We start from the raw sequence: 12,196 nt of genomic DNA, 5'->3' as shown, positions 1-12,196 counted from the left end.
GAGGATATATAATATGAATATTACTACATATATTTGGTATATATACATGTGATTGTATACATACCCTCCTACAATGACCAAATAAAAAATATACTAATCTTTCAACACTTTCTGTGCCTGCATATGAAACTTTTGACTGCAGCAATTAGAGCTAATCAATTGTCATCTATGAGAGAACGTTATTGAGTGAAGTAAAGATGGCTAAAGCTGTTGAACATCCTCACAAAAAGAATTTTATTGAACACCTTAAAGTTTTCAACCAAACCGTAACAGCTTAATCAACAGATGGTAAAAAGTACGAATATTTGAAATGTTTGTACATTTTGTATTTCCACCCAAAAACCTTAGTCATTATAAATTTCTGTGCAAAGCGCTCCCCTGAGAAAAAATTAAACGACTTATCCTATTATATTGGTATATCTCATTCTAATTTCTGATATAAAAATAATAATATAAAAAAGCGAAGTCACATTGTACACTGCTTTAACATTAATTACATGAAAATTTCTTAAAACGATTAAATTAAATACTGTAACTGATATCTCGCCAATTAGAACCTGTATATTGTAGTTATTAGAAATTAATGAATTTACAAGTAAAAAACTTTTTATACATATATCTTAATGAAAATATCGGTATTCATTATCCGGGCTATAACGTTCTAACTCTTACTACAAAAATAACATTAGAAAATATTCAATAGCTTGAATTCCTTTTAACCAAAACAATTTTGATCACAATAAGTAATTAAGAGATATCAGTAATTTCCCCATTATTTTTACTGTTAAAAATAACGTGTGTGTGCTTTTTATTTAAACAACGTAAGCCTAACGCTATTAGTGGTATCAATAATTTAATTWAAAAAAAAATAGTATTACACATAATACTTCTACTGGAAATGTAAATTAGTGGACAAAATTATGTGCATTTTGGAATAAAGACGTTTCAACTTATCCTTAAGTACTTCTCTAACTTTCTGTAAGATTCTTCATGTAATAAATTTCCTGTTTTGGTATATAAAATAAAATACATATTGCATTACTTCGTAACCTAAAGATTCAATACGACTTGTCTTTCAAACTGGCTGGGCAGTGTTAGTCTTTAGTTTTATTGATTAATTTGTATTTTTAAGGTAAGGAGATCAGGCGATGTATTGCCCTCAAAGTTCTTAATAGATAAAAACGCTTTATGTGTAGTATCAATATTCTAAAGATGCAGATGTGYGAAAAATTCTGTATTCAAAACGCTGTTAGAATCACTGCCTACCAATATTTTATCATTAGTGGTTCCCTTGTGTTTCGTAAAAATATGCATACAAGGGGGAAGACGGCATTTGATTAATTTAGATTAGGTCCCCGGCTTTCTCTTATAAACAACTATAGAAATCCATGGAAAATGTTCGATCATTTAATTTGAGAAAGATAAGAACCCATGTTTCTTCGCTAAAGAAATTTTTCAATTGAAGGTTTGGTTGATATGGAACTTGACGTGGAAGCTGAAAACAAACAAAAAATATACATAATCAATAAATAGAACGTCACTTATTACAGTATTAACTTTAGATAAATCTGCTTCACATTCATAAGAAATTATATTTATAATCAAAAACAATGGATACTGCCTTACCTAAACATCTAAATGGAATATATGACATATAAGTTAAATGTGTAAATGCATATAATTATTAAATTGTATAACAATATTTTATGTAAGAATGAACCATGGTAAAATACGAAACTGAGTCCCTTCCCACGACAGTCGGGTCTACGAAAACCGGAACGGACCCGGATTTTTATCCGGCCAAGGACTGTCAACTCGGCAGAATTTCTGCCGTTACAACAACAACAACACGTAACTGAGTTTGGGGAAATTCAATAATAATTACATTTTAAGTTTCAGAAAACAAATATTACAAAAAAAAAATACTTTTTATCAAATAATTTTAAAATAATGCAAATGTGAACTGAAACTCTTGTTTTTCCTATTGTAAACCAAGCAACAATGTTTTTTCCTATCGTAAAACAAAACAACAACAAACCCATATTAGAATTAATATCCATAACAAATTTTAATCGCTTTCGAATCTGATTCCGACAACTATCAAATTCCAAAACAACACTGAATGTTTTGTTGGATAAGCAGGCTCATCTACAGTAAATTAATACCTTCATTACCTTCAATGTCGTCTTTTAAATTGTTTTCTTGGCAGCACAGGCCTGAAGAATTGGAAATGTTAGGATCTTCTAAGTTTTTTTTATTCACTAACGATGATGTCAGCGGTAACTCCTTAGATGATACTACTGCTACAGAATTATTGTGTTCCACGTCATGCTGATTCTTTAATTGTCATTTCACCAATTCAATAGTTAAAAATTTTTTAAGCCGCTCAAAGTATTGCGAATGCAATTCAACGTCATTATGGCCAGCACCCTATAAAAAATAAAGTTTATTAAACTATATGGTAATTATTAAACAAAATTTTTGGTAAGCATAAATAATATAACTTTTCTTATTAAAATCTAGATAACAAAATAACGATTTTTTTAAAGTCTAAAAAATGATTTTCAAAATAATTTGAGATATATTGGTATTTTGCTGACCGCTCACCCAAACTGGTTCAATCAAAACTGACACTTTAAACGCGTTTTTCTAAACGATTTCTGAAGTTATACTGGACCAATTTACCTAAAAATCCAAAACTCGAATCAATTTACTATAAGCTCTCAGAACGAATTTGATTTTACAACGTGTATAAATTAAATGTTTATCAGATATTCAAAGCGATATCGTATAGACAAAAACAATAGACAATGATTTAAATACAAAGCAGTCATGTGAACGACTGTACATGCCACCGGCACCATCTAAGCTCGGAGAGGTAGGCGTCTGCGCCTTCTTAAACACCAAAAGTGTGTTTGTTAATGCAAGTACTAAGGTAACTTAGAGCGAGTACAATCGGAATCGGTATCACTAGAGAATAACCACAATGAGAAGGATTGTGCCTTTGCTTTGGAACTTCATTTTAGATGAGCTTCTAAAATGAGTAATGAAATCCGGTATTGGAGATACGCGGTTGCCATTGATATATGCACAATCAGAACACCATAAGATAGATATTTTCGAAGGAGGAAATGACGGTAAAAGTAAAGAACAGTAAGCATCTGGGTCGTGGCAAGATAAACTGTCCCTACACAGATCATATGTGAGTCGTGTCAAGCTGTTATGCTACCTTCGTTCAGTATTGTTTGGTATTTCATCATGGAAAGTTTTACGCCTGAACAACGTTAACAAATCGACTTTACTAAAAAATTCACGTACTTTAAATAATGTCTTTCGCGCGATTTCCTATAGCTTAGTACCCTGCTCTCAAGAATTGTAAAAACTTCATAAAAACGCTTTAGATATGGTATGAAGCACTGAAGAAATCAATTACTAATTTTTAATACATTTTTTCAATAAAATGCGAATTTGGCAATGCTGGATTTGCGAAGAAACATGAAATCAACAATTTTTGTTCAGGAAATTCAAAGTAATCATTAAATTCATCGTACATTTTYCTTTGTATATTAAACTTACAAATCTTCATCCACATTCCCTAAATCACAATGAAAATATTTATATACTTATACATATAAGTTTATTTTCTCTTACTCTTCTGATGTGGATCATTCACAATGCGTAATCAGCTGTCAAAAGTACTTGACTACGGTTCAATAAATAATGATGTTTTCTTGAGCAATTACTTAAGACCCGGATACGGAAGGTCCTATGCACACGACCTCCACATGTTGCACATACGCCACACATGCGAAACCAATTTGGAATTGTTTCTAAAGGCCAAAGCAACATTGCTGTAAGCTTCAGATTGGCTGCAGCATGTTATCGAATGTTTGCCTTGTAGTTTTGATTATTTTTTTCTGTGACATGAACAGAACAAAGTGCTTTTATGTAAACACACAAACGCAGCAAATAGCTACAGATTTCTTCTATCACCTATAGTTTTTTTGTTATGAGGAAAAAAACAGCGATAGATATAGTATTGTTATATTACTTTATAAACCAAAGAGTACTTTAAAATATTACTGTCGATATTTTTCGGCAATATTTTGTTTTTGGAGTATCCATTAACAATGTCCAGCAGTAATTGGGAAACAAACTGGCACTCGATTGCCCTGGTAACGTTTCTCTATAGTAGAAATGTCTTGGTGGAAGCGTTAGCCATTTTCGTCACTTACGACCCCTAAATTTTCGGGAAAAGAATCCAGAAGGGAGTCCAGAAAGTGCACTTGTAAGGGGCATGATGTAACTCATTTTTTATTGGCAGTAAGTAGTTGCGGCCCAAGATTTTTGTAATTGTCATTGCTTTCATATTTAAAAAAAAAATCTTTAACAACGCTTTTAAAGGCACTCCAGGCTCGTATTTAAGTTTCACTGAGCATATCCTCAAATGTTTCATCTTTCATTACTTCTTTTACCCCCTTCCATTTTTGTCCATTGCCTTAATAAAATTCTTTATTGAACCCAATTTAATATGCAAAGGTGGTAGTAATACCTTTTTGGAATCAACTAGAGGTTCATTGTTAACGTTTTTTTATACCGGAGTGAGTGCCCGACGTACTGACCCCTGTTTTTGAACATAATGACAGTCTTTCGCACGGCTGTCCCATTCGCAGAACACAACAATATTTCGTATATCCYACATTCGCAGAAGTAGGGCAATTACTATTAGGTCTATTGCCCAACCATATTCTTGATAACTAAAAGAATTCTTATATTTTCATACCTATGATTCCTTCATATGAACCACATGAGCAAAGGGCATAGATGGATATTTGTTACCGTTATGAACGAGAACCGCCTTTAAACTAAGTTTAGAGAAATCAATGAATAGACGTCAATCACGTGGATCATGTTTCTGTCCTAGTACGTTAAACAAAGGAAAACTTCTGAACAGTATACAAGACCCCCTTCTGGAGGAAAGCAATTTGTGAGGTCTTTCTGCATTTTTCTGCAAAACGTAATATTTACATCACTTTGGATAATATTCCAACCTTTTAGTCTGGATACTAAAACTTCGGACTACGAATTTGAAAAGTTTAGATCTCGAACTACGTTATTAAATTGACCCTGTGAAATTAGMTGCAGTACTGTTGAACATCCTAGTAAATCAAATAAAGGATCGATTATCATTTTCTTTGCGATTTCTGTAGTTCTAGTCCTCACTGAGACTCCAAGATTCTGAATGTTTTGGAATAGGTAGTTGTTCACCGTGTTTGAAAGGTATTGCAGCAGATGGTAAATTACAGTACTAAACCGTATGTATAGACTTCGGTCCAATACCTTTAATATTCGTGAAGCAAAATTAGCAGTCTGTAACATGGTCTTTAGGTTCTCTTTAACACCAAAATGCAAATTCGCAAGCTTTTAGCACAAGTGGCCTAAAAATACGCTTTTGGCGGTTCAAAAGTTAGTTCTCCGCACACATAACAAAAACTGTTGGCACTATTTACGCACTGCCTTGGCATTGTACTTAAAAATCTTAAATACAGTAATTTTAGAAATGTAAAAGACAAATAGTTCAAGCAGCTCACGACTTGCGGTCTTTTACCAAGTATACTCTGGGTGAGCTGAGAACATCCGTTTGAGGGCGAGCTAAAATGAGAAGGCAAAACATCCCCTCCGCAGGGTTGTGTGATGGGCTTGGGACCCATGTAAAAAACGCCCCCAATGAAAAATTATCAACTGCCTCGCATGAGAGACCCCCATGACAACCATGGCAAACGAAATAAGGACTACAAATTGATTGCATGCACCTGGAATGTCAGGTCCCTTAATTGGGAAGGTGCCGCAGCCCAGCTGGTTGATGTCCTCGTAAAAATAAAGGCTGACATCACCGTCGTCCAAGAAATGCGATGAACGGGACAAGGACATAGACGAGTAGGTCCTCGTGGCATTTACTACAGTGGCCATATAAAGGGGCGCAAGCTTGGTGTGGGATTCGTGGTGGGAGAGAGACTCCCTCGCCAAGAACTATCGTGCACTCCGGTGGATGAACGTCCAGCCACAATCTGCATCAAAGCGAGGTTCTTCTCCAGTGCTCTAGACGCGCATACGCTCCGAGGTTTTAACATTGACTCGGACCACTAACTTCCTGCATCCAAGATTCGCAATCGCCCGACTTCAAGAAGCTGCAATCACAACAGAGAGCCGAAGGATTTCGCCTCGACCTGCTCTCTGAGAGCACTCACCAGCAATTCAGTATAAATGAACTGTGGGACGACATTTTAAAGCTCCTTATGTACAGCTGCAATCAAATCCATTGGTTTTCGGAAAATGGAAAAGAACAGCTTTAACGACGAGGAGTGCCGTTTCCCAGTTGAGAGAATACAGACTGCCTACTTTGAAAGGTTACACTCAACCACAACATGTGTGGGATGTGATATATACAGGGAAACGAGACGCATTTGCAGACAAAAAAAAGAGAAAGGACGAAATGCGTGAGTTTGAAGAGCTTAAAAAGCTGACCTACATGGGTGGGTCAAAAATTCAATTCAATTCTAATGCGGCGACTAGCAGAAGGTTTCAAGACCGGAGCATACTCTGATGGGACCCAAGGGGGTGATCTAGTAACCGATGCAGAAGGTTTCAAGACCGGAGCATACTCTAATAGAACCCAGTTATGGAGGGAACACTTCTCCTACATGCTGAATATCAGTGAAAGCATAACGCAGACGTTTCACTGCCAGAAATTGAAAAAGTTCGAATAGCAATTACCCGTCTGAAGAACAACAAAGCGGCTAGGGCCGATGGATTACCGATCGAGCTATTCAAACACGGCAGCGAAGAACTGATAAGAATCAAGGATGCATCAGCTTCCCTGTAAAATATGGTACGACGAAATCATGTCCAACGATTGGAATTTAAATGTGCTCTGCCCAATCCACAAAAAGGGAAACCCCACAATCTACGCCAACTACCGTGGAATAAGCCTCCTCAATAAGTTATAAGTTCCTATTGAGCATATTGTGTGAAAGATTAAAGCAAACCGTCAACAAACTGATTGAACCTTATCAGTGTGGCTTTGTGTGACATATCAAATCAACAATTGACCATGCATTCAGCATGCGTGAAATCTTGGAACGGACCCGTGAAAAGAGAATCGACACACACYAACTATTCGATGATTTCAAAGCTGCTTTTGACAGCACGAAGAGGAGCTGCTTTTATGTTACGATGTCTGAATTTGATATCCTCGCAATACTAATACGGCTGTGTAAACCGACGTTGAGCAACACCAAAAGCTCCGTCAGGATCGGGAAGGATCTCTCCTTCGAAAAATCGAGCTTTCGGTCAACTTTATACGCTATATATTGGCCAATACGTAAGCTATGTTAATTAAATTGAGTGAACTAGTTTTTATCCCGACGGTACATCTCTCTGCCAACAATTAATACAATAAAATCGGGTGAAAATTTACCTAGAACTAATATCAGGATTTTTAAACATCCGGTTGACTTTACTGTTTATATATAGTTAATGGTATGTGAGATACTCTAATGAAACTCAGAGAGCACCTCTTTCTGTTAATAATACGTAGTAATGCTAAAAATGCTTAAAATGCTTAAAATCGGGTTAATACTACACCTTCCTAACATATACCTCATAAAAGATTTTCTAACTAGCGGTTGGTCTTATATCGGTTAATATGTAAGTTGAGTGAGGACCATACGGTGAATGACTCATCAAATTAAGGCTTTGAGTACTCAGAAATACAGTTGTTTCAGTCGATGTGTGGGAGTTTGCATTATAGTGGAAAGATTGCTTCGTCTTCGGTGGTTAGTTTTCCTGATTTCTTGAAAGGTAATTAGGAAACAGATGGGTGTATTGCAATCAGAATTTATTGGTCTAGTGGTATGGTTGCCAGCTAGTTGCTCCCAACTTCAATTTTCTTGGAAGTGCTTCGCGCGCGTAAGTACTACTTTTATTCGTAAATCCACGTTTGATCATTTCCTAAGATGTCTAAAACTCAATCTTACAATAGGTCACATGATGATCTTGCAATATCAGTTTGACCACAGCATCAATAGTTTCCGCAAAAACAATTAATTTTAGACGACCTCCACGAAATTTGTCTTGGAGTCGCCAAAAACTGAATTAAGTTCATCGATGCTCAGTTGCTGAGTTAAGTTGTAAAATATAATCGAGGGTAAAATTTGCGGTTTAATTCTATTCATTGGCCGAAATGCATATTTTGAGTTTCTGTAAGCAACACAAATATCAGTCGTATGTCAAATCGTCTTGAGTATGTATAACATCAAAAATGTTAAACTTTACGATAAAGTTGTAATTTGCCAGATTTCAACAGTAGGGTTGCCAACTTCCGAAATATAAAAAGTAACCTAGAAATCATATCTTAGCAAAATTTACTGAATGTTTAATTTGTTTCATCGGTTAAGTATATGTCATATATTATATATACATCTTTGAGTTGAAGGATACACGAAATATAGTTTTTAAACTAATTCGGCTCACCGTCAACCTAAATCCAAACAGAGTAACTGTTGCCAAAAAGTTTTATTTCGGACGACTCGGCGTTATGAGTTCTCGAGAGAAACAGCTTGCGAACACTTGACGAAATGGTTCARGACTTTTTTTTATGAGAGTTTTAATAGCGAAGTGCTTTTGCTACCTTTTTTCTATATGTTTATTTGGAAAACCTGAACTAATATAGGTTCATATTTTTAAAAAAGGACCCGAACTACTCACGCAACATCATCGGAGATATAGAGACTTCCCGATCTTCTCAGTTGCTGATGTTTGTGAAACTATGGATGTAAGGTAAGGTTCATTAAAATTGCCAGCTACCACTAGTAGTGGTACGTTTGCCTTTGCCCGCAATGGAAGCTTGAAGAACATGTCCTGAAATGGTGGAAGAGATATGCTACGTAGGGTAACGTAGCAACTAAAGGAATATATGCCTTCTTATATTTCGCACACTGCATATACGTATACAGATTATCTAGATTAATTGGATTTTTAAATGGTAGATTGTTAAAGGTCCATTATTACGGATTATGAGCTTTTTCTTCAATTCAGTTATTGTCACTATGTGGGATTTTTAAAGTTCTCTGAGTACGTCTGTTCTATAGTTTGCAGTTCTTTCAGTGGTTCAGGTTTAAATGGCGGCAACTAATTATTTGTCTGTAATTAGGCGGGTGCTTATTTCGGCCTTGTGGGCATAGGACACCTGGATGGATAAAGTAATAATAGTAAGTAATAAGTATATCATGTATCTCTGACCAAAAAAATGCTTCTGCGGATCTGCTAGCATTTATGTCGCATCCTACACTCCTATGGCTCTTCGTCGGGGATTGTGTATTCCGTTAAGCTTGTAGCCCTGACAGACGAGCAAAATTAATGCGCCTTAAGCAACGCTAATGCGCATTGAAATTTTATGTTGAGAGACGGCAGACTTGTGCATTTAGACAGCTGGTAGTTTATTTATTAAATTTGTTTATTTATTAAAAAACAAACTGAAATAAAAATGAATAAGATAAATTATTAAGAGAAACTCCGGTATTTTTGGAAAATCAAAAAATTGTAACGAAAAAATTCGTTTATTATTAACTACGTTAAAAGATAATAGAAATTAAAAGCAATAATTGATTGTAATGCGAAAAGGTTAAGAATATTGGAAAAATTGATAGCAAACTGCATTGTTTGTTTTCTGCCATCTAAAAATATTAAAATTTGTTTTTGTTAATATACTTGCACATCATTTAATTAGCAATATAAAAACTTTTTACATATGATGCTGTAAACACAAAAAAGGCGGCAGATTTCAAGCGACATCTGTCACACAATAGCAAAAACTCACCATTTTGGGCAGTGTTGTCTATTCAAATTTAGTAAATTCAGCTAAATGCACGAAATTTTTGTGCTTTACTAACTTGCATTAAGATAGGTCAAATGCGCAAGTTAATTTAAATTAAGCCCGCTAATTCATATAACTAATCTGCTACTATGGGCCGTCCGGTCATCCGGACTATTAAACCTAAGCGACGAGATACTGATAATAATTATTTCATAATAGCAAAATGCGCATATAAAAACATTGCCAATCTCAATGACAAGGTATTTGACAAATGATTAGCAAAGCCTTTTCCTGTGGAGATGAGACACACTAGTTCACTGCGATGCAATCCAGCATTACTTTTCAATTAGAAAATCTTCTAATGGTTGCTATAGCGCTCGGTTTCATATGACACACATGTGGACGTGGAAGAAATGAGAGCAGAGTCAGAAGCTGCAACTTAAAACTATATTTCTTTTGAAGTAATAAGTGCGAGCCAATGTCAGCCAAGACTAAATGAATGACAATTATCCCATTAGTTTTCGTTGAGTCAACGCGATCCAGACAGCACCAGGGCAGGACAATTTATTTGCTATGATCAAACTGTTCCAAAACTACACAATACCAGAGATAATTTGAAGAAATTATAACCAAAAAGTGCCCGTATCCGGTATGTGAACTTATTCATATTTGGTTATAAGAATAGGTTTTATAGGAAAATATTAATGAAAAGTTGTGCTCATGAAATTTGTCCGGCTATGGATCATGTCTATGGACTGTATGTAATGGAGAATCTTACTGTTTATGATATGTTCGGAAATTGCCATTTTGTTGTATATTTTGTATGTTATATGCAAATTTGTTTTAAATAATAAATATATTTAAGAAAATATAAATAAGTATAAAAATTAGAACAAATATAATATTATATATGTATAATGAGTTGTATTAAAAATAATAATTTTACTTTTACTTTTAACCGCTAAGCGGGTATTTAATAAATAATTTGATTAGGGTATTTCAGCATAAGTTTTCCCTTGTAAATATTAATAGCGGGTGTTATAAATATTGTTATACCGCATTCATGGTAATAAACATTTGTGAACATTTTGTGAAAGGGAATGACAGACAGTCATGACAACAGTCGAGTTGTCGGACTCGTGTCGCTCGTGTGTATTTGTTTATTTAAACCAGATTTTTTTCTAAAGCTAGACTTATAAATAGCGGGATTTTTAATAAGAGCGCCACAACAGTTTTAAATAAAACACAAACAGTTTAGGTGTATCAGAGCACTGAGCTTTTGTGAGTCTGTGTGAAAGAGGGTAAAGTAAAATAGTCCTCAGATCTATTTTATAATACATCAAATAAACTTTGTTTGATTTTGCAGTAGAGTTGGGTATATGGGGTATGGGGTGAGAAATTCCAAGTCAGGGTGATCTTACTAGGTCAGTATAGTAAACTCCTCAAAGGGTTTGTTGTTCGTATGTGTCAGTTTTTTTTATGACCTTTTACATTTTTTCCTTATCTTGATGTTTTTTCGCTCAAAAAATAAAATAAAAAAATAAATTTAAAAAAATGTGTGTGTGCTAGTTTTTTATGACCTTTTAGTTTTTGCCAAGATGTTAAAACTAAGCGAAAAAACATCAAGATAAGGAAAAAATCCCAAAAATGTTCCACAGTGTATTTTGTATGTGTTTCATTGTTTAATAACATTCGTTAATCATGACATAAAGTGATGAACAATTTATTATTAATTATGTGTTATTTACTCTGTTTTTTTAATTGTATATTCTAAAATATGTTCTTACCTCAACCCACAAAGGTTCAACGGCTTTGGGACAGCGTTCATAAATACCTATCCCATGGGAAAAATCTATAACCTCATCGTCAGTTCCATGTATTACTAAAACTGGTGATTTCACTTTTGAAACTTTATCAATACTGAAAAAAAAATATTTAAAAACAATATATATTGATCCATCGAAAGCATACCTTGGAAATGCATCGAAAAACCATGTTCTTTTGGTGTTACGGAAAACCACTCTTAGTCCGGACATCAGTGGAGAATGAAGAATTACTGCCCCAACTTCATGCTTTGTTGCCAAATCAACTGTTGGTACTGTACCAATACTTTGGCCGTATAAAATAATAGTTTCGGGACTGATATTAAACCTATATTGAACAAATTTTTGAAGAATACTAATTACTAGATATATCACATACTATTAGTCTTTCTATATACGTAAATAATGGTAAAACGCAGAAAGAGCATGCAAGTTAGAGAAATAATTTTATATAAATATCGTACAAATGTATTCATTGTAATTCTCTACCATAAATTAT

At 34.6% G+C, this 12,196-nt stretch overlaps 1 protein-coding gene across 1 annotated transcript in view; it reads right to left on the bottom strand.

Moving 5' to 3' along the window:
• Positions 1-469: 469 nt before the first annotated feature.
• Positions 470-12,196, bottom strand: part of LOC108971925 (protein ABHD17B) — a 40,938-nt gene continuing 29,211 nt past the window's right edge. Inside the window, exons 2-5 of the mRNA XM_018938280.1 lie at positions 11,846-12,025; positions 11,662-11,794; positions 2,175-2,430; positions 470-1,495 (exon numbers count right to left, since the gene is read on the bottom strand). Of these exons, the coding sequence (XP_018793825.1) occupies positions 2,347-2,430; positions 11,662-11,794; positions 11,846-12,025 (397 nt within the window). The 3' untranslated portion in view covers positions 470-1,495; positions 2,175-2,346. The remainder of the gene's footprint in view (positions 1,496-2,174; positions 2,431-11,661; positions 11,795-11,845; positions 12,026-12,196) is intronic.

This window comes from Bactrocera latifrons, unplaced genomic scaffold, assembly GCF_001853355.1.
Source record: "Bactrocera latifrons isolate USDA-ARS-PBARC rearing strain unplaced genomic scaffold, ASM185335v1 scaffold_366, whole genome shotgun sequence".
Taxonomy (NCBI): Eukaryota; Metazoa; Arthropoda; class Insecta; order Diptera; family Tephritidae; genus Bactrocera; species Bactrocera latifrons.
Note: the sequence above shows the minus strand (reverse complement) of the source record. Positions and strands in the feature narration are given on the sequence as shown.